Raw genomic sequence first — 27,798 nt, 5'->3', positions numbered from 1 at the left:
CAATAATGGCTTTTTTTCCTATTATGTGATTTTAGAAACTTGTTCCCTTTAAAATGAAAAAAAAAAAAAAAAATCATCCTCACAATGACTGAACATTTTCCCTATTTCAGTTTGGTATGTCTATTTTAATTTGTAATTTAAATTTGTAGGGAAAAACGCAGGAAGGCTGACATTCCACTCCAGTAATATATTCATGGAATTACAGACACATAGACAGCATTGTAAAATTTTATATACTCTCCTTATAATTATTTAAATAGAATCTTCTTCACCAACAGAAGAAATATCCAATGGAACAAGAAATGGAAAAAAATAATAGAGAAATCACAGAAAAAATGAGAAGTGAATATAATGGAGATCTAAGGAAGAACTCCAGTATCTCTGTTATTTTTAGAGCTCCATCTGGAAGGCACTATGCAGTGTGTATATAGTTTTTAAATAACAATATTATGACATTATATACTTCCATGAGAGGGTAAAGGAGATGAGCTAATGCACACACTAATAGATATATTAGTGATAATGTTCTTATAAAATCTTATATCAAAGCCTATTATGTCACTTTCCCCTCCAAAAGAGAAATCAGCTGTGCAGCATGCAGAGATCTTCCACAGAGAAGATCAACAAACCATAGCAAAGGTTCACTTCTGCAGGGTGCTTTGAGCATGGCTAAATAAAACCTGCTCTTTCAAGGCTGGTGTCTGGTTTTTACAGAATTAAAGGCAATTCTGGAAATTCAATCTAGTTACTCTAAAATACAGGACTATCAGAATTATTATTAATGCACATCATCAATATCTCACATCTGGTTTTAGTCATCATTAAAAATAACTTCACGCTAATTGCAGCACCCTTTAAAAGATAACAGCATTGGAAACTGAAACAACCTGGCAGTGCAAATGTCCTACAATTAACAGCATGGATAGTGCTCAGGATGTGAGAGCAATTTTGGAGCTCCATACATTACAAATGCACCAGCTCAGCTACATTATGCTGAGGCAATAATGTGCAATAATGAGATGAACCACCTGTGCTGCAGTTTCAGAAATGCAATGGTGATACCGACAGGAAATTGGGTTTGAAATGATGATTGACCAGGTCTCAATGATGCCTCAGGTTTTGGCTTTCATATTTTTCACATTCTGTGCTGCTTTAGTGTGTGGGTCTGAGCTCCACATCAGGGCATGGTGGGCTGTGTGCACAGAGCAGGGAGACAAAACAATTCCTGCTCCAGCTGGGCACCAAGGACAAATGATCCAAATCTCAGCCCAGGAGCACAAACACTGTGGGCTGCAGAGAGAAAAACAAGCAGGGTGGGACTGGATGGGCTAAAGCTGGAATGGGACAATGAACTGCAAGGTGCAAATGGAGCAGAACTGATCCCAGGGACAGAGCCCGTGCCCGGCCGTGCATTTTGGGGCCATTTTGGTTGATCTTGGGTGCAGCCCTGGCTGGGCTCTGGTGCTGCCCAAGGTGGGTCCATGGAGGAGAGACTTTGAAAAAATCCCTGCTTTATTCTTTAACCCCATCCAGCCTCTGTTCCACCAACACTCTCCTGAAATCCCATCCTGCTTGCAGCTCTCAGTGCCTGCACCCTCACAAAGAGCACTGCAGGCAAAGTCAGCCTTCTAAACCCTCTAAACTGTGAATAAATGGCCAGAGATGCTTTGCTGAAAGATGCAAAAATAATCTCAGATAAAGCCAGCCAACAACCTGCCAATACACAAATCAGCTCCCTGAAACGATCTTCCCCCAAATTCCTAGAAGCACAAAAGCAATCCAGTTGAGGATGAGGTGATATCACAAAATCTATACCACAAAACTGGTAACATTTTGCACTTGTAATAAGCTATAAAGACCAAACTCTGCTTTTGGGAAGCACACCTCTGTGAGCACCATAACCCCAGCAGAATTAAGCACAGAATTCAGGTTGCATTGCCATTGCCATCCCACTCTTGGTGCCCTCCTCTGCAGAGCTGCTCCAAAAGCCTCCACCTGTCCCTCTGCCACTGCACACCTGGGCTGCATCTTCAACTTATCCTCTCAGAAGGATATGAAACTAAAAACAGCAGGAAAATAAATTTATTTATTATGAAATGAAAAATTGTGAACCTAAACCACCAGGAAAATAAATTCTTATGATTATGAAACTAAAAAAATCAAGAAAATAAAATCACTTGAGGCAACTGCAATGCTGGCCTCTCACAGAATGACATAACTGCCTAAGATGATATCAGTACTCTCTAACTGAGCATTGTTATTTTGGGTTTTTTTCTTATTTTCTTCTGCTAAATCAACAAGAAAATGACAAGTTTCACAGTTTGCTCTGTTACACCATAGCCCATAGGGCAAATATTGCCTTTTCAGGAAGGAAACAAATGAAGTTCTTCCAGTTGAGGTGACAGCCACAGTGAAGGACTCTGGGCCAGTGCCGAGGTTGGGGACTCAATTCCACACGCTGTGCCCTGAACAGGATGGAACAGAAACCCTCCCTGCCTACAAAATAACCATTTGGACCTAATGCCACTCCAATTAGTCCCTCCCAAGTCATACACTGCAACACTGATTTTCATCTCTTCCCTTTCCATTCATTATGTATATATATTAAAATATTAAAGCCAACGTGCTTTACCTCAGTAAACAGAACTGTGGGAGAAAATTTTTCAAATAGAAGCGTTTCACAATAATTGCATGATAACACTGTCAGCACCGACAAAGAAAATTCAAATGCCCAAATGCAAATTAAGTTAGCCTTGCATATCGTTCATTACTACTCATGTAGTTGGTAAATGAATGCATGAATATCCTTTCTCTGCATGTAAAAAAGTTCCTCTAACTTCAGCTACTGCATAAAGATGCAGCCAAAACTCAGTTATCAATCTCTGGGAATGGAGGCCTTCCCATCCAGCAGGACATAGCTCATTAAAATAGAACAGTTTTCAGATTCAGCGTGAATTAAAAAATAAATAAATTCAGAATGGTGAGTGACTTCCAGCTCGTACAAAATCCTGCTCTGTGACCTTGGCAGTCTCCTCCTGGATCACTCTTTTTGCTAGGGAAGAATTCCTGCTTCTCAGAAAAGCTTTGTTTTATTTGTAAAAATCTATTTCACAACACAGGACCTTCAAAAAGGCTTTTAGGAGGTTCAGAGGCACCTGAACCAGTGGCAACTCAAAGAGAAAGGAGCTCCACAATAAACACTGAGTGACTCCAGGGCTGCTCTGGGTGCCTGCAGAGTCCTGTCCCCAAACAGACACAAACAACTTCAAATGAATAAACACAAATAAATAGAAATATGTATGGAAATGTAAAATGGAATACAGCACTCAGTTTCAAGGTCTGGAGCAACTGGCCCGGTTCTGCAGGTGTCTGGCACAAGCTCAGATGCTCTGTGGTAAAGCTGCAGATGAGGAATCCTCAGTGCTCCCAGGGAACTCCCATCATCGCTCACGGACTCTGGGTTTGTACTTCAAAAGGCACAAATATTTAGAATTTCCTGTGTTTGGATCTTAGGGCAATTCAGTGGGTAAAGCAGCACCAGTGCTGAGTTTTAAAAACGCTGAAACTTGAAAAATATTCTGAAACTTCCCAGGGAGAACTTGCCCAGTGCACTGAGTGCACTCTGCAGCACACTAATAAAGGCAAGGGGCACAGAACTCTCCTCAGCCTGGGTGAGTAATTAACTGCTTTAGACGAACAACAAACTGAGGTAATTAGTCACAATTACATAGCACAACGGCTTCCTGAAGGACATTTACCACAATGTGCACGTGCCTTTGCCGCTTGATGGCACGTTTTCATTTGTTCAGGAAAATCTCTTGTGTTGGGAAATAAGAACACATCAAATGGCAAAAAACAACTTGGAGAAAGCAGCACAACAGACCCAAAGTCCAGAGCTCACAGTCCCATTTCTCTGTGTGTGTGGAGTTCCCCAAGCATTTATGAACACTTGACATGCTCTAGGTCAACCCTGCGTACCAAGAACAGAAAATCAATTTAAAAACAACAAATCCATCTCCAGCTCTTGCTTCAGAGAAGGGTAACACACCCACAGAGGTGAGAGCAATTATGCAAATGAGCAGAATTCCTGAATTTCTGCCTTTCTGTCTGTGGCCCTGGGGTGTTTCTGGAGCATCTTCACTCCCTGCCTGCTCCAGGGAATGTGATATCCACTAAAAACCTGGAGCATCCAGTCTGAGCAGGCTGAATCCTCTTTACTCCCTTTTTGTCCACTCCTCCTCCATCCTGCCTGTCCGAAAACTCACAGAATTCAGGTTTGGGCTGCAAGGAACCTTAAAAATCATTTATTTCCAACTCCCTGCCATGAGCAGAGACACCTCCCCTGTCAGGTAAAATCTCCCCATACCAAAGCTGCTCCTTTCATGCCAGGCCACAGGAAAAATGTATTATCTAAGTACTCCTTTAATTACAAAAGCCATGAGGCAAAATGCAGACACAGTAAAAATAGATTATACCACAAATACCTATTTTTAAACAGCTTTGGGAGTGTTTATGGAGCTCTCAGGACTCAGGTAACTTGCTGAGATTCAATTTGAATGGTGCCCATATTTATATTTAGAAATACAAAGCAAACTTAAATATACAATAGTGCCATGATAGCAAAATGAGTAAATTTATTATTGGTGGTCTTGTTCAGCTCTTGCTGTTACAGATGTAGGAATTTTGAAGCACTTGGATCTTGTGTGAGTCCCATTAGTGCCCAGCACCTGACTGTAAGCAAAAATCCTCCATGGCACAACTGCATAGCAAACAAGCCCTTTAATACTCAGCTCCTGAAAGCTAAAATGTTTGAAAATATGAAGAAGTTTAAAATACAAACTGATTTTTAAACTCAGAAGTAAATTTTTATAGCTCAAAATGGATATTTCCAAGTTGCTAACAGGTATTTAATGTTAAGGATCTGTTCCTCTGAAAGACATTTTGTTGAGCACAAATTCAGTGCACCTCCCACCTCCTTGCATTTGAGCATTTTTGACATTCTCACCAATTCACAGCTGCAAGCATATCAAAACCCAGCTTATTTAGACAACTGTCACATGCAGAATGACTGACAGGGCTTTCAGGAGAGCAAATCTGCTTTGACTGAAGGTTTTTATTTGAATGTGGTTCAGGTAAATGGGGATTATGCACCCAGGAACCCAACTAACCCTCCAGATGTTATTCAATACAATCAATGCAAAGGTAAAATAAGTTTAGCAAGGTAGACAAGCAGAAGTGAGTCTTTAGGCACAGCTGTATCTCCAAGCAGAAGACACAAGATTCCTAAACCAATAACCTTCTATTAGAACTCTGATGCAATGAAAAATACCCACCTACTTAAACAAACCCATATTTTAAATTTAAATGTCTGAATACCATATGAAAATTACCAAAAATCATTAAAAAATAGGAACAATATTACCACAACTCCTGTTTGTCTTGCCACGGTTAAACAAGGAGTGGAAGCCCTTCAGATGCTCCCACCAAAAACAAAAACCAGCTGCAGAGACTGAACCAGGGGGGTTCAGGGTCTCCTTTCCATCCTCAGGGTGTGCTCTCAGCATGGAAATAATGACGGGGCAGCAACTGATCTGTTGTGATGCAGGAATTAAAAACAAATCCAACATGCGTGCTGAGAGAGCAGAAGGAATCCTCAAGAAACACACAGGGATGTAAAGCAGGAGAACCTCCATGCAGGTCCCTTGCAGCACTGCATCCCCAGCACCGAGAGGGCATCGGGGAGGCTGCCAGAGTTTGCATTTATGGGAGAGGAGGGCACTGGTTATTAACATTCCTAAAAGAAATTCAATTCCGTGCCAAAAAAACTTAGAAACTTAATAAAAAGAGCCTTAGCAGAACGGTTAGCTCTGTGCAGAAATTTGCTTAAGCTAATTTAGAGGAAAAAAATTATTCCTGAATTGGTCTTCTTTTAATAATTTCACAGCCCAGGGCCAGGAGAAAGGGCAGGGATTATTGTGCAGCAGCAGGGTTGGATGCAGATTTTAATGGCTCCCTGTGATAAATGCCACCTAAAACTGCTCTTTATTACCCCAATATTGGCAAACTTGCAAAATTCAAGGGTATTTTTGGAAGAGGAACCAACATTCCTAGAAGCTGATGTCTAATTATTATTTTGTGGGCTCTCTAAGCAAAGCAATCCCCTGGAAGGACAATCTCTCTCTCCCTAAAATCTGTGGCTACAAACAATAAAGTGGAGCCCTGAGCTCAGGAGAGAGGAACCACACAATGGTTTTACACATTGAGAAATCTGCAGAAGAACAGAAAAAACTAGAGTGAAATGTAAAACCACAGGAGGGGGGCAGGAATTTATTATTATTACCTCCATGACCTGCTAACAAAACCATTTTTACTGGAAAAGTCTGGGGTTGTAATGCAACCCATTACAGTGTAGCTTTTCATTTCCAGGCTTAGCAAACAAACATAATGCAGTGAAACATATTTGAAATGGGTTTTATTTTTCTGAACCTGTCTGTACATTTCCCATTTTGATTTTTTCCCAGCAGAAGTACTGCAATGTTGAGCAGTCCCTCTCTTCCCTTCTGCACCTCTTACCCAGTCTGAATCTGACTGGAAATTAATTTAAAAGGAATTGTTTTAAAGGAATGACCATGTAAGCACAAATATTCTACAAGGTACAGCAGCAATCCCTGTAAAAAAGGCAAACTGAAGAGGTGGAATGACACTCCTGGTTGTAAGCCTGTAGTAATTGGAGCTCCATTATCCAAATTAATTAATTCTTCCCAGGTCCAGCCCACTCACCCAAAGCCAGAGGGAACACACATAGCGTTGGTTTTTTTTTGCTTCTTTTTGGTTTTCTTTTTTTGCAAAGTTGTGGTGTTTCAGCTAAAATGATCAAAAATCAAGAACTGAAACTACAGTTTGTTCCTGTTCCTTGTGAATTGAATTTCCTTCATGAAACCACTGGAAGCAAACACAACACAAGCTAAATTTCCATGATCTTCTGATTGCAGCCACTGCGAGGGTGTGAAACCTCTCGAGTTTTAATTTTCACCATGAGAAGATGCAAACGGAATAAGCAAGTTTGGAAAAAGACAGATCTAGAGCGCATACATGAAAAAAGTACAAAAGTGAACCTGCTGCAGTGCTGAGTGGTTTTGGGGGCATTTTCTCTGTGGGTTTTTTAGGGGTTTGGACAGGGGTTTTTTTTTGCCTTTCTGTAGGGGCCACCTGTTACCAAGGAATTAGCAAAACTACAAGAAGTAAACAAGCAGAAGTTGTTTTTTCTCCTTGCTAAACTCCAACCACAACTGACACAGAAAAATGAGATCTGTGTCCAAACAGGCAGAAAACTTTTAATGGATTTTCCTCTCAGACCATAATGTGCAACCAAGACAAGCTCAAAGCCAAAACTTTGCTGGACGATTCCAACTTTGGAAATAGCAACACCTTTATTAATTTTTCCCCATGAGTGTCCCAAACCCAAACTCCAGAGCAGTTCAGCTCCAACAATTCACAGAAAACCCCTGCACTGTTCCCTACCCACAAACAGAATTATTCCATTTGCCAATCACAACCACACCACCCAACAAGCCCAGAAATCCCCCAAACTCTTCTTTCCAGGCCTTTTATTTCCTTTTTTTCCCCCCTTCCACTGAACCAGAGGAGGCATGGAATTGTTTATCCCAATCTCACTGGCTGGAACTCTGCAGGACAGGGTGGCACCAAGGAGGGAACTGTCAGTGCTTCTTTTTTGAAGGAGAGATATGGAAGGATGCAAATGTGGTCCCAGGATTTTCATGCTGTAGTTCACTGCTCACATTTCAGCCACATTTTTACCTTGGTGTGTAGACAAGTTACTCACAAAATGTCACGTACATTTCTAAGCCACATGAGAAAATTTACATGAGCATTTCAATGAGATATTTAACTGGTACTAACATTTACTGCATCCTATTCTCAGCTCTTAGCTACCCCTGAAAATTTCACTTTATGGCCTTCTTCTCTTACAGAACACTCACATTTGGCCAGTTTGGAGCTGGAGGAGCCAGTCCTTTTCTCACAGTGAATTCTCCAAAGTCAATCAAACTCCTTGCATTTAAAAGCCCCACTGGAATATCACCTGGCCCAGTGAAATTCCAAACACAGAACTCAAAGTAACTACATAAAGCAGAAAATCAGCCAAAGGGATTTTTAATTAGCTCTGTCCCCCATTTTTGCTGAGGAATCCCTGGTTTTGCCCCAGGTTCAATCATCTTCTGTTTGCTCAGCTGCAGCAGGTTTTGTGCAATCTCCTCTGGTCCCTGGGAAGCTTTGCTTTGTCACTCTTGGTGACTAATGTCTCCTCAAGCCACAACACAGGGAAACCATCTCTCAAAATGATACTTCTCAAGATAGGGGAAAAACCAAACTTCGATCGAGGATTTCTTTCACGTCTGATCTGAGAGCAGAAACAAGCCCTGAATTAAGAATGATCCTGGAACTGGAGGGGAATTGACTTCAGATTATGAACAAATCAAGTCACTTATTTGATTTTTTTTCCATAAGATCATGCATATGGCAAATTAAAAATAATTATGCACTACCTTTGCTACTATAGAGAGTAAAAGAATTTGCCTTTGCTCTTGTGTTCCTCTAAAAAGAATCATCAGCCAACTTGAACCTAACCCCAGCTCACTGAGGATCAGGGGGATTAACATGGCTTATTCATGACCCTCTTTGCCAAACATATCCAAACCAAGCTTTTGATTTTATGCCAAATAACTTCAACTGTAGCTTTTTAAGACTGCATTTTTTACTATAAGTCATGTTTGAGATGAAAAATTGCAAAACATGGTTACCATGAGCTTTGATGAAAAGTGAAAGCAGAGTAAATGCATTTCACAAAGTGTGTGCCACTGGAATATCATAAGCAGAGAAGTGAACGAAGGAAATGCTGCCATTGAGTCTCAAAATGTCTCAAAATCAGCTCTGCAGGCAGAAGCAATTGCTCAGTAAAGTGGACAGAGTCCAATGCCATTGTCTTCCTCAGGAAAACGAAGCTATCTTAATGCATTTTACTTTGAAGTAAATATAGATATTTATTTAAATATAATACATTACTATCTCAATGCATTTCTACTTTTAAGACTCCAAAACTGGAAGTTCCTACCAGAGCACAACACACCCAAGAGCAGTGCTTGGAAATGATGATCAGCTGAACACTCAAATCCTATTTGTTAAGGAGCTAACACTCCTCATGGCACCACCTACAATGAATTAATTATACTTACAGCTGTAAGAATGAAGCACGCTGAGTGCAGGGATGTTCAAATGCCATTTTAAAGACAACAGGAGCCCTTAGGGCACTCGGAGCTCGAGCGGCAGGTTAAGAATCTGTGATGGTGGTGGGCTTTCACAGGGGCTCAGTGCCCAACAGCAGCACGGTGAAAACTGCCGGCAAGTCTTTGCCAAAGAACTTCAGATTGCCGTGTTTGTGGCCCAGCTGAGGCCGCTCAGCTTCGGCCCAAGGTTTGCAGGATCTCCCTTACCTTGCGCTCGCGGCGTTCGTTTCCTGCGGTCCCTGAACGCCGCTCCCGACTGCAGGGCCTCCAGCAGGCTGTCCATCACCCCCGTCTCATCGCCCTCTGTGGGGAGCAGGAAAACAAAACTCCATCAGCACGGCTGCCGCCAGGTTCAGAGGGAAACAGAAGTCCAAGAGTGTCGCTACAGGACAGGGAAGAACACGAGCGCACAGCGCTGTTCTCAAGGTGAAGGGAAAGGGAAGTTTATTTTCTGACCCCAACATTTATAGATGTCCAAGAGTGACAGCGGGTTGGAGGGTGACAGTGCCACCTCTCCAATGACACCGGACTGACCAACAGTCCATCAGCTTTCTCCTCCTCCATAAAGGAATGCCAAACAATGAGTTGTTTACAGAAAGTGTGTGAGAAAGTTTGCTACAAGAATGTCAGCATCAGGAGGCTTAGAAAATCTTAAAAAGCCAGGGTGGCAAAAGAGTTGCCCCATTTCCACAATGCTGCCAAAGAAGAGGCAGGCACACCTCAGAGCAAGGCTGCTGGGCACATCTCAGGGCAGGGGGCACTGTCTGCTGTGGGCGATGCCCACCAGGCAAAGGTGATGCCAACCCTTCTTTCACCTGGAGATGTCACCTGGGCATTATTGATGCCACCCTCAGCATGCAGAGGGGCAGCAGCTGCTGAGTGAGTGATGGCTGCCTCGCTGCTGGGATGGCCGCAGGCTTTCCTGACGTGCAACCAGGTCAATTTAATCAATGCATCTGATGGCACTGAGCAGCAGAGAGTTCAATATTGCAGCACACAGAAAATATTTTATATGATGCCTCCCGACTTCATGACTCACTAGATCTTTGGGAAAATCATCTATACAATCAATAGCATGGATGGTCTTCAGGTGACATAAGGAGAGTGAAGAGGGGATAATCATGCAGTGGAAGTCAGTGGTGTAACATTTCTTAACGGCTGAATTTTACTTCTGCTCCATTTTATATTTTGCTTTTTTCCATATCCAAGCTAACTCGCAGCCTTTAAATTGCTGGACTTTATGGTACATTATGGAAATCTGGGTGGAAAAATTACTTCTTTTTATATATTTGAGTCTTTACATTCCTTTGCATTCCAGTCTGTTAATAACAGTTGACAGCAGCATTCAGCAGCATGAGAAATAGAGGTCAAAGAACTGAAAGGTTACAAAACTACTGATGAATGCCTCTTTCTGTTCCCATATCTGTGTTATAACCCAAAACTAAAATATAGGTTAGGCTCAGCAGGGAGGTGGACATTTCATCCGCATCTCTCAGACTCCAAACTCCCAAATTTCCCCATCTGGGAAAGGGAAGATCATTCCTTTATGCAAGAAAATTACATTATGGTAAAAACCTTCTGACTCACACGAGGTGTGGGATGTTAGATGCACATTCAGGCTCTCAAATGCTCACGTTTAAAAGCAGCCTTTTAATGAGTAAGCTCTTCTGTCCTGCTCTCTGTTACATTCAGATTTATTAGACTCAATCCACAGCTGATGTAAGAGCACACCTAAAACAGAGCCTGGCTCAAATTTCTACAAGCTGATCATCAGAATAACTACTGGATACCTTTAAATTATACATCCACCTAACTGAAACCATTCTGCACACACTACACAACACCCAGGGTAGGAGAAAGGGAGCAGAGCAAGTGCAGGAACCAGCACAGGACTCTGAAATACCAGTTTTAATTACATTCCATCTAAAAGCCTTAAACAAATGAGCTCCTGCAAAACAAATAAGCAAATTAGCTTTTCTCAATTCCCACTCACATCCAAAGCCAGAATTTCCTCCAAACTGTGCAACATAATTGTTTTTCTTTGTGCTTCTTATCCTACCCATGCTTATTCATTGATTTGCTGTTGGCTCTGTATTAAATTTACCTTCAAAATCAAAGGTCTGTGAATACACTTTGTCCAAATTAATACACATCAAGTTGGTCTGAAACACTTAATGGCAGTGACTGCACACCCAGAACTAGTTAATATCTAGAATATTTAATGTGTAGAAAAATTACAATATTCTTCGATCTTCATTAAAAGTAAGAGCTGGCAGAGTTTATTAAAAAAGACAAAAACCCTTCAATACTTCATGAATGTTTATGCAGCCTTCCTTTTTTTTTTTGCTGAGTGAGCTGCTCTACCTGCTAATTACTGCAAGTGCCAAAAGCCAGCCTGGCTTTGGGATGCCAGCATATACAACATAAAACACATTACTGACGAGGCTGCAGGACAGAGTGATGACATTTTTAACTCCTCAAAGTCAAATTCATGCAAGGTCTGATCTCAGCAGTGCATCCTAATCACAGTCTTCAGGTGGTTAAGTAAGAACTGGACAAAGAACTGCATTTTCAGGGAGTCCTGACTAAAATTGATAAATAAAATTCAACAGGAATTTCAGTCTTTCCCTATAGTTCTTGCTGCAGTTCTTCACATACTACCAGCAACCTCCTCCATTTGTCATTTCTATACCAACCACAGCAATTTATAGACACAAATAAAAAACAAAGAAATTGCCAGAAGTTTGAAAACTAAAAACTTATTTCCAGCACTCCTGTCAGCAGAAATAAAACACATAATCATTATTTGTCTTTTAGATGTCTTTCACTGTACACAAGTACGGGAGTTTCATCTGGAACAAGTAATTTTCTTCCTCATTGTTTCTGCTCCAAGTTGGCCCCAAGCATTTAAAGAAGAGAAAATGTGTGGAGACATGCAAAAAAAAAAAATTGGTAATTTCTTTGATTTGCCTTAGAAAAGGCCAGATTGACTCCAGGTGTTAAAGAGACTGCAAAATATTCTCAGTGATGAATTGGAGTGTTAACCACGAGCCCCATTTGCTTGGATTTGGGTTTGACACCAATTGTGTTTGCTCTGTTTTGGAGCACCACACTCAGGTGTGTTTTTGGGAGTCACAGAAATGCTCCTGCAGGAACCAGGGCTCACACCAGTGCTGCTCAGCAGATTTGGGCCATTTTTAATGTATTATCAAGACAAAGTAACTTTATTCTTCCACAGAACAATATTATTGCTCTTTGCACTGCTGAAGAGACCAGACACGCAGAAGCTTTGGGATAACTGAATTAATGTTTGTGACTTCACACGAGCTCTTTAACAGGGAATGCCCAAGAGCTCCAATCTGGAGAGGTGACCAAAGAAACAGCGATAAAAGCCCAGATCCTGCGGTTCCAGGAGCAGTTCCAGCCTGGTTACAGCAGTGACAGGACAGAAATCAGCCCTGAAGAGCCTTGGGTGTAACAGGGGGTGCATTCCAACACACAGCGCCTCAGGCAGCACAGTTCCTTCAGCCACACTCAGCAGCCCCTGGAAGGATGCAGGACAAGCTCCTGCTGTGCTCTGGCACCCGGGCAGTGCCAGCAGAGCAAAAATAAAAACCCAAAACCCTCTGAGTGCAGCACAGCCCCAGGATGGCACCGCCAGCCCCTGAACCCAGCCTGGTCCTGCTGGGCTCTGCCAGGCAGCAATAGTGACCAAAAGGGTTCCAAATGGAACTCTGGGGGATGTTTGAGCAGGTGCCAGCTGCTGGGAGAGCTGGGGGCTGCAGGATCTCCCCCAGAGCTCAGCCCATGGTGCAGCTCCATGGATCTGCTTCCCTCAGCTCAGAGCCACGGCTGGGAAGGTGCTGCTGCTCCTGGGGCTCTGCTGCCCTCCCTCCTTAATCAACAGTCAATCCCTCCAGTAACCAGTCTGCTCTGATGGACTACCTGCACACATTTACAAACATATCTTGCTGGCACATTTTTATTTTCTAGTGTTTTCCATGTGCACTTGCAAACATCTTGTACTCGTTATTACAAATACACAGACTGCAAACTGATCTAAGTTAGTAAGAAGTGTAGATATTGCACAGCCATTTGGGTAAAGGTTTACAGGAATTTTACAGGAATTTTTTTCATAAATTTAGGTCCTTACTGAAAGAGTCCAGTCAAATATCTCATTAGGTAACACATGCTGCCTCCTGCCGCTCCAAAGGGTTTTAAAATTGTGCTTCTATTCACATCTTGCACTACCCTGTTTGGCTTTGAACTTTAATGCACTTTTCAAAGTCTAATGGGTGTCCTGCAGAAACTTTTAAACAAGACTTTTTATTCATAACCAGCACCAGAATTTTTAATTGCAATATATTCACTTAAAAAGGTCAGCTCTCAATGTCTTTGGGAAAGCGTGTTTTTGTGTTCTCCTCATATATTTGCATTTTATTCATTTGCTAAATTCACTTTGCATGCATAATAAATCTCTCCAGGAAGCAGTGCTGCTCTGCAGCTTGCAGCAGAGTGGTGTCTCGTGCCTCTTATTTACTTTTTAATTAGGGGAGAACAAGTTAGGACAGTGTGACTGGGAAGTGAACCCCAGCTCATGTCAGTGCACAAAACAAGGCAAAGCCTTGCTCACACACCAATTAAGAATATTGTTGGTGATAACCTGACCTCAGGCTTAAATAAATTAATAGAAAAAAAAAAAATCTGCTTTGTTGTACAGGCAGGAGATTGAAAACAATGTTTGAAATGCACATTTTTTAATTTTTGGGAGAAAATGTCCCAGTGGTCAAGGTCTGCTGTGGCCTCACTGAGATGCCCCCACACAGCCCCTGGTCCTGCAAGGACCACACCTCAAAGAGATGCAATGTGAATTATCTGGAGAAATGGGAAGAGATTGCCTCTGTGTGGGAAGGAAAAGATTGTGCAGCTCACCAAAAATACCCACCCCAAAAAATCCCATGTGATAGCTCAGTAATTGCACCTGTAAATAAAGTTCTGTGCAGCTCCAAGGCTGCATTTAAGCTACAGTACTGAGGTACTTTAAATTTCTGTGATGAAAAGGCAGAACAAATCATAAATACTCTTACCATTGTTAATAATTTCCTTTTAAAAGTTCCTTATTATTGAACAACTCTAACATCTTAAGGAAAAGAGTTTTGGGAACACATTTCAAGGAAAGGGGAGTTCTTACACATTCTTGATGACTTTTTACTTTATTTTTTTTTAATAATGGTGATGGTTTAACTGGGATAGAGTCAATTTTCCTCACAGCAGCTGTGGGGGCTGTGTTTTGGAACTGGAAACTGTTGATAATTCAGGGGGATTTTTCTTATCACTGAGCAGCCCTTACACAGAGCCAGGGGTGATTCTGCTCCCCAGCCCACCCTGATCCCTGAACAGCCTTACAGAAAGGCTGATCAATAATTATTTCTGAAATGCTTTTTAACATTGTAAGTTCTACAAAATATCAACTGCTATACAGCAGTTACACTGATATAAACAAAATTAAGGCTACTTTCACCATTAATAACAGTACCTACTTTTTGCAACACAATTTCTCTGAGGAAAAGTTGAATTTGCATAGAAAACTCCCTGAAGTTACTACTTGTTACTGTTCAGCAAACAGTCCCCAAGAAACCTACTTTTAAGAGCAAAGAATCCAATTTCTCTTCCTTCCCTGCAATTATCCCAGTCACAGATTTGTCAGTCTAATAATTTTTCCCCCCAATAAACTCAATCAGAAGGTACCATATGGGCCATCTTCAATATCAAAACCAAATTTTTCCAGAGCAAAGCATTTAAAGGTGAGATTAAATCTCAAGCTGTAATTTCTTTCTAGCTTCCTGTCCATGCTCACATCCATTTGCATTTCTCCTGAGCTGGTTCTGACCCATTTAGCAGCAGCTCAGTAACTCTGACACTCACCCCATTCTCACCCCTTCAAACTCTGCACAAACAGCTCTTGCAAAGTTTTCCAGCAATTCCTGCAGAACTGCTTGAAGAGGAAAACTCAGACCTGTAGATGCTCACCTTGGAGCACAATGCAAAGCTCAGTCTGGTTTTTGTTCTGTGAATACCAGGTTTCAGGAGGTGTGCAGCATATTCAAACAGACCATCAATGTCAATATGAGAAATAATGACTTCCCAAAGGAATTTCAACGTTTGCCTCATTGACATCCAGCACCACAAACTAATAATCTTTAAAATGTAAATAAGAGCCAAGATTTACCACTCCAGGTAGCCCGTGCAATCACCAGCAAATAGAGAAATCCAAAAAGACATTTACAAAATAACGTGTAACTCGTAATAAGCTTAGTATGGATTTCTGTTTATGCTAAAGGACGTGGAAGGAAGACAAACCAACCACAAAAGCACAGAATCATCAGAAAACTGCAGCAAAAGCAACCCCTGGAATGATATCCTGCCCCAGAGAAATCAAACACCAGCCCAAGGAAACACAACACACCAGTCTGAATGAAAAACCCATGAAATCTGCTATGGGGGCACTTGGAAAGGGAAAACAGGAATATCCATCAAGCTCCTGCACAGAACTGCACTGGCATTACCTTCAGCTGCATTAGGGAAGAGTGGTAATATGTCTTCAAAACAATTAATTCAGCCCTAATTGGGACTGAGAAAGCTCATTCTATCTTTTATCCGAATGCTGGTAGTTAAAAGGTGATTTTAATTGCCATGGTAATCAGATATAATGAAGAGCAAAACTGTTTCTGATTAAATAACATTTGCATCAGAATTGCAGTCACACTCTGCAGCTCCAGGAAGCTGAATTCTCCAATTCTCCAATTCTCCCCTCTCCCTTCACCACGCACACAGAGGCAATGCTGCAGGAACTCTGCAGATGTGGAATCAGATGGGAGCCATGAAAGGATTCTCCTCCCAATTCATCTCCCATAAGGAGAAAATTGTTCATGATTTGAGCTGTCACACTCCAGATCTGCAGGTGTGTGCATGAGACACAAACATTTCTGTGCCTCCCAACCTCACCTGGAAACCTGGGCTTTTCAGTGCTAACCAGCTTGATAACTTTTTGAAATATTCATTTTTATAGTGTTTTTTTAATTTTTTTTTTGCATTTATCTTTAAATATTTTGGAATGTTCAGCAAATTTATCAGTTTACATGTAGTGTTTCTGTGGCAGCCCAGTTACACAAAGCACAAAACCACCAAACTGAGTAAAGGGGTCTTCAAAACACTGCCAAAGTCCGAGTTCCTTCATCACTAGAAAATATCCAGAACAACTCTTGATTCTGGCCACACTGTGCTTTTCTATAGTTACACCAAGAAACAGATATTAATTTTCAGTTAATTAATTACAACTAACCTAATCTGTGACCACACAAAAAGCGGTCACTGAACAGTCAGAAAACAGGAAAAATCCTTTTTACAGAACTGCACAAGAAGCTGTCAAATGCAGGAAGCCAATTGCTGTGACCTCCAAGGCTGCAGCTCTGAGTCAAATTTGACTCTGGGAGATGCAGAGCAAGAGCTGAGAGAGGGTGAGGTTAAAATGAGCCTTTGGGTGAAAATCACCTTGTCCAAGTGACAGCTTGAGAGGACATCTGCCTCCTTCCTCTAAGCCTGCTGTGTCACATTCACTTAGACAAATTTACAAACTGTTTATATAAGCAGCAATGAGCACACAGAAGTAGCTGCATCAAGAAAAAAATTAGTTATTTGGCAAAAATAGTCAATTGAATATCAATGTGATGGAATCCACTGGGGATGGAGGTTTAGCCCTCCTCCCACCACAGCAGCAGAGCTGTAATATGTGAAATGGATGTTTTAAAATATTTACAAATTGGAAAAAAAAAATTTAGAAGTATTAAGCTAACTTTGTGTCACAGGTTTCCAAACATTAGTTATTTAAATGGCAGGTTTGGTGCATTGGGCCATGTAAAGACATTCATACATTTGCATTTTCATTGAGAGAGGACTACAATGCAAAATGGAACTTTACTTGTATCATTTAATAGGAAAAGACTTTCTTGATGGAAAGCAGAGTGCTGTCAGTGTGATTTGTGCCACTGCTCAGAGTGGTGTCCCCACACCTGCTTGGAAAGGGGAAAATGCAGAAAAACGAAGGTGAATGTCACAGACATCTTTTATGGAAAATCCTTTCCTTAGGATTTTTCCTCCTGAGAAGCTGGGAAGCCTCAGGAACAAAATGCAAACAATGGTTATCTGCTGCTGTGGGATGCAACAGGTGCATCTGGGATTGGTCTCATGTGGTTGTTTGGAATTAATGGCCAATCACAGTCAGCTGGCTCGGACAGAGAGTCCAAGACACAAGCCTTTGTTACCATTCTTTGCTATTCTATTCTTAGCCAGCCTTCTGATGAAACCTTTTCTTCTATTCTTTTGTGGCATTTTTGTGGCAGGTGGCAGATATTAAAGAAATATTAATCATATCCTAAAAGAATGTATTAGAAAATTCTCATTAAAACCTTCACTGGTTTAACTTCACAGAGAAAAGAAAATGTATTTATGCATCCCCCTGTGTTTAAATTCTACTTTTTGTTTATAGCTATACTGAAATAGGACTAATATAATAGGACTTAAACTGAAATGAGACTAATCTTTAAATGATCTGGTAATAAAGTTTGTCATCCATAGACAGGAATTTCTGCTACAGAACATTCCAGGCAGCGCCAGTTGCAGCAAGGCCAAGGATTTGTGGTGCCACTGCAGCATTTCTCCCTGAGCAGGGCCTGTTAAATGGATAACAAGGACAGGTGTTTTTATTGCTGGGTCAGATTAGCAGATTAACACAAACTCAGAAATTGAACAAAAAACTGCGAGTGATCTCTTGCCTAAATCCAATTTTACCTCTCCTTGCCTTCTGGAGTCAGGTAAGAATAAAGCCTCTGTTTTATGACCTTCTGGAAATCTGCACAGCATCAACATCAAGCCCACCCATTCCTTCTGCTTTCTTAGCTCCCTCTCTGTCACAGAGGTCTCACGTGGAATACAATATTCCCCCAGCTGACAAGCTCAACACATTGCTTTTTGTCGTGCTGAAATGTCACTCTGAGCTCAGGCTCCCAGCTCAACTAGATTTTCCAGCTCCTAATAGGACTACAGGGAGAACATCCATCCTAGCACAGACCCCAAGCCCAAAAAGAAAGACATTAATTGCCACAACGCCTTGATTATAGAGATGTTTACAGAATGAAATTAACAACAAAGCAAGGAGGACACTTCTTCTTGGAAGTCAATCCATAAGGAAAAAAAAAAAATCAATTAAGTGCTACAAATGCAAAAAAGCCAATAATTCCCAACACCACGCCTGGAAAGGAACATTACACACATTAAGTGGCAGAAATGGGATGACATGACCAGGTAGGCTGAAACAAAACAGAATTTTCCACTTTGAAAAGTGAACTTCCTCCAGCTTTCAGAACAGCCAGCAAGTATTTCTCATATTGATCAGAAATAGCCTTCAGTTTATTACTCCTGACTTGGTTTTGCCTTTTTTAATGACAATCTCTCAGCTAAAAGCGCTGCCTTACCTTTGTTCATATCAATCAGCTGCTGCTTCTTCTTCTGTCTCTCCAGCCTCTCCCGCTCCGCCTTCTCCTTGGCCAGCTTGGCCCTCTTGGTCTTCTCCTCCAATTCTCTTCTTTTGTTGTTTTCTTTTAATGCCTCCTGCATCAGAGCAAAGGAATGTGAGTGTGTGTGCGCCGAGGAGAACCAAAATAACCCAGTTTGAAATGAAATAAGAGGAGAAGGAACCAGGGACTTGACCCAACACTTAGAGCACGGTCAGAAATCTTGGAGAGAACATAATGCACCACAGCATTTGTACATGTCAGAATTATTGATCAGAGCAATGAGAAACTGAAATAGCTTTGTATTTATGATAAGGAAAAAAAATTCTTTCCAGCAGCAACGTTTGTATTTTTGCCTATTAAGATTGCAATATTAATATTGTGCCATGCTCTTAGGAGGGATGAATGGGGAGGAAGCCAAGTGTCCACTGTGATGGAAATTCAATTACAAGTGGCTGAAACTCAGGTGCTAAAATTTAAATATAACTCATCAAATATTTTTGTTGATATAGCCAGTCTGGATGTCTAAAATTCAGAACACACAGGAGAAGCAATGGAAAATAGCTGAACTTTTAGGCTATGACTTAAATGTCTCTGAGGTAACAGGTTATACCTGAGGTCTCTGAGGTAATGGGTTATATATTTGCTATATATAGCAAATTAAAAATCCAAGACTCCCAAATGCTTCCAAATACAGAATAATCATTCAAGCAAGGGGCAGCATCTTTCAGTGTGCCATTTCAGGGGTTTCTTGAGGTCAAACACCACACTTAAGCCTGTTTTGCAGAGACTCTGATGGCACCCAGAGCCTCACTCCAAAACGCACCAAGAATTGCACCAGGAACTGCCCCAGGAAAACTGCCCCAAGAAAACTGCGCCAAAAAAACTGCACCAGGAAAACTGCACCAGGAAGACTGCATCAGGAAAACTGCGCCAGGAAAACTGCATCAGGAAAACTGCACCAAGAAAACTGCATCAGGAAAACTGCATCAGGAAAACTGCGCCAGGAAAACTGCGCCAAGAAAACTGCACCAGGAAAACTGCGCCAGGAAATGCACCAAGAAAACTGCACCAGGAAATGCACCAAGAAAACTGCGCCAGGAAACGCACCAGGAAAACTGCGCCAGGAAAACTGCGCCAGGAAAACTGCGCCAGGAAAACTGCATCAGGAAAACTGCGCCAGGAAAACTGCGCCAGGAAAACTGCACCAAGAAAACTGCACCAAGAAAACTGCACCAAGAAAACTGCACCAGGAAAACTGCACCAAGAAAACTGCGCCAAGAAAACTGCACCAAGAAAACTGCACCAGGAAAACTGCACCAAGAAAACTGCGCCAAGAAAACTGCACCAAGAAAACTGCACCAAGAAAACTGCGCCAGGAAAACTGCGCCAGGAAAACTGCACCAGGAAAACTGCACCAGGAAAACTGCACCAGGAAATGCACCAAGAAAACTGCACCAGGAAATGCACGAAGAAAACTGCACCAGGAAATGCACCAAGAAAACTGCGCCAGGAAACGCACCAGGAAAACTGCGCCAGGAAAACTGCACCAGGAAAACTGCGCCAAGAAAACTGCACCAAGAAAACTGCACCAAGAAAACTGCGCCAGGAAAACTGCACCAGGAAAACTGCACCAGGAAAACTGCACCAGGAAATGCACCAAGAAAACTGCACCAGGAAATGCACGAAGAAAACTGCACCAGGAAATGCACCAAGAAAACTGCGCCAGGAAACGCACCAGGAAAACTGCGCCAGGAAAACTGCGCCAGGAAAACTGCGCCAGGAAAACTGCATCAGGAAAACTGCGCCAGGAAAACTGCGCCAGGAAAACTGCACCAAGAAAACTGCACCAAGAAAACTGCACCAAGAAAACTGCACCAGGAAAACTGCACCAAGAAAACTGCACCAAGAAAACTGCACCAAGAAAACTGCGCCAAGAAAACTGCACCAAGAAAACTGCACCAGGAAAACTGCACCAAGAAAACTGCGCCAAGAAAACTGCACCAAGAAAACTGCGCCAAGAAAACTGCACCAAGAAAACTGCACCAGGAAAACTGCACCAGGAAAACTGCACCAGGAAATGCACCAAGAAAACTGCACCAGGAAATGCACGAAGAAAACTGCACCAGGAAATGCACCAAGAAAACTGCGCCAGGAAACGCACCAGGAAAACTGCGCCAGGAAAACTGCACCAGGAAAACTGCACCAGGAAAACCGCACCAGGAAAACCGCACCAGGACCAGCACTGGCTGCCCCAGCACTGAGCCAGCTGCAGCACAAACACCACAAGCACCTTTTCTGCCAGAAAAAAAGACAACTGAAGGGCAAAGCCAATGTCTTGTCCCTTTTGGTTTTGGACAGTTCTGTCACTGCACATTCAATCCCACCTGACAGAAATTTCATTTTACTGCTGGAACGGGAGGAGATGCCCCCAGTCTCACAGAGAAAGCAAATATGAAACATCGTGGTTGCACTGGTAGCTCAGCAGCCACTGACATTCTGTGATCACATCACAGATTCCATCACATTTTCTACCAGCAGAATGAACTAAACAAGCTCTAAAGTTAAATTTTATCTGGAAATTCTCCTTGAGCCAAACTCTATGAATTCTATCTGAAGGAAGATTCAGACAGCACTTCATAAAACAGAATGGATACCAATGGTGATTAAAAAAAAAACCAAAAGGCATTCAAAAGAAAGGTTTCATCTTCCTGGAGAACAACAAGATAAGAAAATATTGATAACTGTGTGTGAGAGGAGCCCTTTTTATCTATGTACACCCATCCACCTCCTGGAATGGACTTGCTTGTTGCTCCCCTCCATCAGGAGCTGGACTCTTACCCATTCCATATTTGTTATGTCATTTACTGCTATGCATTTAGTCAGAGTTAGCTGAAAGCTGGAAATAAATCATTGGCAAGAACATACTCCCACCTGCTATCAGAGTCAGGGCAGAAAGCAAAAGAAATCTATTTCCATCTACATTTATAAACATGCTTTATATTTAATTTAATATTGCTAACAAATTCGATCATAGTTTCTCAAAGCTGAAGGATGATGAATGTAAATAAAGAGAATTTTGACTCAGGTGTACAGTGGTTTATACAGTGGTTTATACAGCATCTGCTCTCCCTGAACTGCATCAATCCTTTCAGTTCCATTTCCTACAGTTCTACTGACAATGGGTTATTTTTCTCTCTCATGGCATGCTTTTATATTCCCCCAGACCTTTTCTCTTCCAAACATTTGAGTTGCAGTGGATTTCTTCTAACACAGAACAGTGCTATTCCAGATTAGCAGGGTTTTTTTTCAACTCTCAAATGCCAGTGATCCCCTTTCTGTGTAGTTTTACAGGCTGAATTACTTCAAAGGGTAAAGATCACTTTGAAAACTAAAAAAAAAAATAAAAAATAGTTCTGTAATTGCTTTTAAAAGGGGGAATAAAAATCAGCAGTTTTGATACTGCAATACAGAGTGACAAAGAACTTACTACTCTTCATAGGGATCTACTGGACAACTAAATTTATTCTCCAATTAAAACTAAACTAATCTAACAGCTAGAAATCAGACAAAGAAGCAATCCTCTGGTAAGAATAAAAGCCCTCTCAACAGCTTTAGAGCACATTTTGAAAAGTACTCATCTAGATGCTGTCTTCTGAAAACACGTAAGTGCATGCAAAAAGAGAAATAATTTTCGAGTGAATCTCAGCAGACAGAAATATTTAAATGCATAAAACCCTTTTATTGATGGGCTTTTCATGACCCTCTGTTATTCTGGTTGGTGCATAAGGGCAAGCAGTTTTGCTAATTCAACAGCAAATTAAAAGTTAGACAAAGTTTGAGTGTGGGTTTGCTTTGTTATAATAAAACCAAAACTGAATTATTGTCTCTCCTAGCAGAGCAAAGAGCTTCAGCAAGGAATATTATCTCTTTTTAAGTGAGTTAGTTGAAGGAGCACACAGTTTGATGTTCCCCCTTGTGTTTATTAGGATTCACTGAAGTGCAGCTCTGGTACTCAGCACTGCCAGTTTACAGCTTGGCTTCCTTAAGAAGCAAATAAAAAATTAATGCATCTCTTGCATTCTGCACATATCTTAAGTTTTGACAGACAAACATATTCACACATCGACACGGTTGTAAATAGACTCTCGAAGGTAAATTATTAAAAACAAGAAGAAAGAAAACAAACTGTAATGCACAAATCTCCCTGGATATTAAAGATGCAGCTGGCTACAAAGCGGTCATGCACCAATAATGAGGCTGCCTGTGATCCCTCAGGCCTTCCCAAATTTGCTTTGCAACTGCAAAATATGTCAGCTGAACTTCCAGCAAAATAATCTTCCCCAGCCATAAATCTTTAGTAACGACCAGCTCAGATTATCTGGAAATTAATCTACAGAAATTCAGGTAAAATACAGCAGATTGAGCAATCAGTGTGCATGTAAAAGGGAGATCTTTCCTGGGTGTTCCTTGGAGGATAACACATTTAAATACATTGTTATCCCCGTGGAAATAATGGGGAAGAGATGGCATTAAACAAGGGCAGAAAATTGAATTCCTGCAGGGTGGCAGTGGAGCACTGAGCAGAGGATGGGGATGGGACAGGGACAGAAATGTGCTGGGCTTGGACAGGGGGATTGGCAAGGGGAGCTGCCTGTCCAGGGAGGGACAGGGTTTGCTGCTGGCTGCAAAACCACCAAAAACTGCCCAGGCACACGAGCTCTGCAGTGCTTACTCACCAAATTGTTTTGCAGTGCTTACTCACCAAATTTAACAGTACCAATGAAAAGCTCCTTGGTATCACTTAATTACTGCACTGGGTAATAAGATGGAATCATTAATAAAGGGCCCTTGAGTGGATAGGTTTGGGACTGGTTTCCTGCTCCTGTCCATCAATACTTGGATAGCAGAACAAACACTCACACCTCGTTCAGGTTGTTCCTGATAGGGACCCAGAGCTGAAGTACACACACAAAAACAAAGCTGAATCACTGTTTTTACTAAAAACACACCCAGGAAAACAAATGTTGTCTGTTTGGGTACAACCTTTAAAGAGAAACCACAGCCCAGGGCAGACCAACTATTGTTTTGTTCCAAAGGGAATCTTTCTGGATCAAGGAAGACAAAAAACAGTGTTCTGGCACATCATCATGTGAGCACAATCCTTTAGACTTTTTAACAAAAATTCTTTCTAAGATAAATCTGTAAGAACTGTTCATACAAGAGCCTGAATCTAGTAAAAAACCTGAATTACTCTTTTTAGTAGCAGGACCTTGAATGTGACATGCTGAAAGGTTTCAAAGTTTCTGGGTAGAAAATTTTGACAGATTTTAAAAGAGACTGTGAGAATTACACCCAGTGTAGTATATAAGGACAAAATGTAATTAAATAACAAAATAAAAATGCCTGGCTTGGAAAGACTTTGCAGACTGCCTGCAAGACACGGTTGGTGGAAGGAAGCACTGCAGAGGGTGGGTGGCATTATGGCATTACAGTGCAAAGAAATCACAAATGTGGGAAAAACAACTGCAGGGACACGCTCCCACAGCTGCAACCCCTTCCTGGGGGTTCCTTACACCTTGCACTGTGCTCTGACAGGATCAGCAGCTCCATCAGCCTGGGCTCTCCCACACGTGCCAGGAGGGGAATGAGCTGTAATTGACTGCAGCAGCATCACACTAAATGAAGCTGCAATAATGCACTGATCAATCTGGAATCACAATTACGACAAACGCGGATTCCAATTATCAAATTATCTTAATGGGATATAGGAACAAACAGAATGACGAGGCTAAGGTGATACATGTGAAAGAAAGCTTGGAGGTGTTGGAGAAGTCAGGTTCATTCTAACACCAGGGTTTTCAGAAGGGTTTGAGTGCAGATGTTGGCAGCTGGAACCTGCACACATCACCTGTGCAGGGTCTCTGCTGCCCTGGGCACAGCCAGCTAATGAAGGCAAAGCCTCACAAGAGATCCTCAACAGCTTCAGCTCTGCCTCAGCCCAAATCCCAAACCAGGCTCTGCTTTCAGAGTGGAATGAGGATTCAAAATCCTCATTTAAATATTACAAACTTTCAAAGATAATGCCTGGAAATAATGACATTTCTCAGTTGGACTCACTGCTACCAGCTCTGAATATAAAACAGAAAAAAAACCTAAAGAAACCTTTTAAATCCTGTTCCTTTCAAGATGAGGAAATTTAACTTCATGGTTTCCTCTGGACCATGTTCTCCATAAAACTTGTGAAAATATTCCCTAATCAATGCCATCTCTACCCTGAAATGTGGCATCCAGTGCTTTTTCCCCATCCACAAAGAGCCACCTCAAAAGAGAAACAAGGTCAGAACAAAATCCCAACTCCATCTGGGCAGTTATTTCTACCCTTGCCAACACAGCGTACTTGAACTCAATTTAATTTCTTTTATTGTTATTTATTTTTGCACCTTTTGGGGAGCTTCCAAGAGAAATGCCATCCTTGTGTTTTACACCATGAAGAAAGTACTTCTCTAGCAGCACTAACCCCTGGTAAACAAACTGAGTTACTGCTCCTGTGTGAATTCCAGCACGTGCATCCTTTCCTAGCACCCCCAAATTCCTGATTTGTTCAGGATAATGATTAAACCCATTGTGTACACTCAGATGAGAACTGGGAGAGCTCAAACAAGGTTTGTATTTTGGGTTTGGGCAGGGGGAGGAAGGGTTTGCTGTATATTGCCTATTAATAAGGACAGTGTTTCACTTTTGGTACCACCTCTTGGGAAATTTCGCTGAAGAAAATACTTCTTGCTCATTATTCTTGATTTTTTCCCAGCTTCCTGCTAGCTGGAAACTGTTATCTTTCAGGCTGCATTAAAGAACTGTTACTTTTTAGGCAGAAGGGATGAAGTGTATTCCCAGACAAATAACCAGAGAGAACAATGAATAAATAGAGCCTTTCTTTTAAACCACTCCTGAATTACAAACACAATTTATGAGTTTGAAAGCTGGGAATTTAGCCTGCCTATGCACTGTATTTCATGGTAAATCAGATGTTTATTATGTATTTATTTATGTATTGTAGATTCATTGAGTTGTATTACTGCAGCAAATGACCTGCTGCATTCCAGGGACACTTCAAAAAAGCCACCACAAAAACCACTCCTGAGTCACAGAGCCTGAAACCTCCTTTGTAGCAAGTAATAAACAAATATTAGGGAGAAGGAAGGTTTTCACAGGTCCATTTGTACTCAGGATGCTGAATGCACTTGGGAAAAGCTGCTTGGTATGAAGGAAATATAACTGATATTCCTGTCCTGTCTGGGGCAGGGCATCAATCTCACAAAATCCTGGAGCCCAGAGAGGTGGGCACCAATAAAAAGTGTTCAGTTTGCTGATCATTTAATGTGCCTCCTCATTTTGGGGAGATTTTCACTTTGTGGATGCTGCCCTGAGGGCACACAGCAGCCATCAATCAATAGCAGTGCTGATACAAAAGGACAATTTATTTCACTGGGTTTCACCAAAGCCATCTCTCATCCTGCCGCCTGATGAGTTACTCACATCTGCTTAAACACTGCCTGGAACTGGAACAAACCCTTGTCCTCAAAGTGCGTTTACAATGGACTTTAGGATTTAATTCCCTATTCAAAGAGCTGCATTTACACAAATGTCAGGGAGGCAGTCCCCACTGATAAAAGTGTCTAGCAGATAAAAAATATCACTCCAAACAAAACAGCCTCTCTGCATTTCATGCAACTGGACCCAAAAATCCCTTTTCCTGCTTCAAAAAAACTTTATTTTTCTAGACTCAAAATTCACCTTTAATACCATCTGCATTAAAGGCAGCCCACAGAGCAAACAAAATCTAAAACATTAATCATTTAAGTGGGGTTTTAAATGAAAAAGAAAAAAGGGAAATTTTAAGGAAAAGAATTTTTTTTTAAGAAAAAAGGAAATTTTCCACTCTAGTGCTGAGGTGAATATTTCATACAACTTCCACAGCACAGGAAAGGAAGTTTATGCTCATTTACAAATGCAGGAGTGACACATTTGGTGGAGGTTTTCAAGTCCTCTGCCACCAACACAAACAAACACTGAGAAAGTGACAGCCTGAAAACATTACAGGTCACTTGATACAGAGTGTGAGACAGCAAGTTAAAGACAAAAAATGGCAAAGAACAAACTGGCATCTTGCTCCAGGCAGGATTAATCATTATTTGATAAGAGCCTGATCCTTTTGGGCCTGATGTTGTATCAGGTTGTCCTCAAGGACAATGGAAATTTGTGTTTACTTGCAATGGAATAAAGGACTAAAAATCTAAAAAATATTTCTTCTTCAGAAGAGTTCTAAATAATAAAAAAATATTATTATCCAGTGGATCTTTAACTGCAAAGAGGAAAAAAAAAAGAAAACCCACAACAAATAGAGGAAAAAAACCAAGCCCACACCAAACCACCCTTTTAGGTACTTGCAATTCCATTTGCAGCTGGCTCCAGGAGAATACACCTTTCTATTTATTCTCAGCTTTGAATCTGACTCATGTTCAAAGGGGAATCCTGTGGAAATGTTTATTTGATTGGAAATGTTTATTTCATTCCTGTGGTCCTGCAGCCACCTGGAGGACTTTGGAGCCTCCAAACTGACCTGGCTCAAGGCACAGGAAAGGAGAATTATTCAACAGACAGTTCTTGTTCTAACAAGGACATAAAAGAATGGCAAACAGGATAAGATGAGCCATCAATGGTTATAAAATATCTGGAATTACACTTCAGCCAATCAACAAAACTCCAAAAGAAGCTGATGGAGCCCTTGGAGGGAGCAGGGAGGTGTCAGGAATGGGAACAGGGCAAATTTAACACAGGGAATGGTTGGAGATGTTCTCTACCCCACTCTTATCTGATTGCTCCTCAATTCTTATCAGTACTTAATACTTTTTCAAAGTAAATCC

General features: G+C 41.5%; 1 protein-coding gene across 3 annotated transcripts in view; it reads right to left on the bottom strand.

Annotated features, from left to right (window-relative positions):
* The window catches only part of DIAPH2 (diaphanous related formin 2), a 171,055-nt gene that overhangs the window by 41,386 nt on the left and 101,871 nt on the right, over positions 1 to 27,798 (bottom strand). For all 3 annotated transcript variants that reach the window (XM_058814155.1, XM_058814153.1, XM_058814154.1), the window contains 2 exons: positions 18,833 to 18,968; positions 9,510 to 9,605 (listed from right to left, as the gene is read on the bottom strand). In XM_058814155.1, the coding sequence (XP_058670138.1) occupies positions 9,510 to 9,605; positions 18,833 to 18,968 (232 nt within the window). The remainder of the gene's footprint in view (positions 1 to 9,509; positions 9,606 to 18,832; positions 18,969 to 27,798) is intronic.

Source organism: Ammospiza caudacuta, chromosome 14 (assembly GCF_027887145.1).
Source record: "Ammospiza caudacuta isolate bAmmCau1 chromosome 14, bAmmCau1.pri, whole genome shotgun sequence".
NCBI lineage: Eukaryota > Metazoa > Chordata > Aves > Passeriformes > Passerellidae > Ammospiza > Ammospiza caudacuta.
Note: the sequence above shows the minus strand (reverse complement) of the source record. Positions and strands in the feature narration are given on the sequence as shown.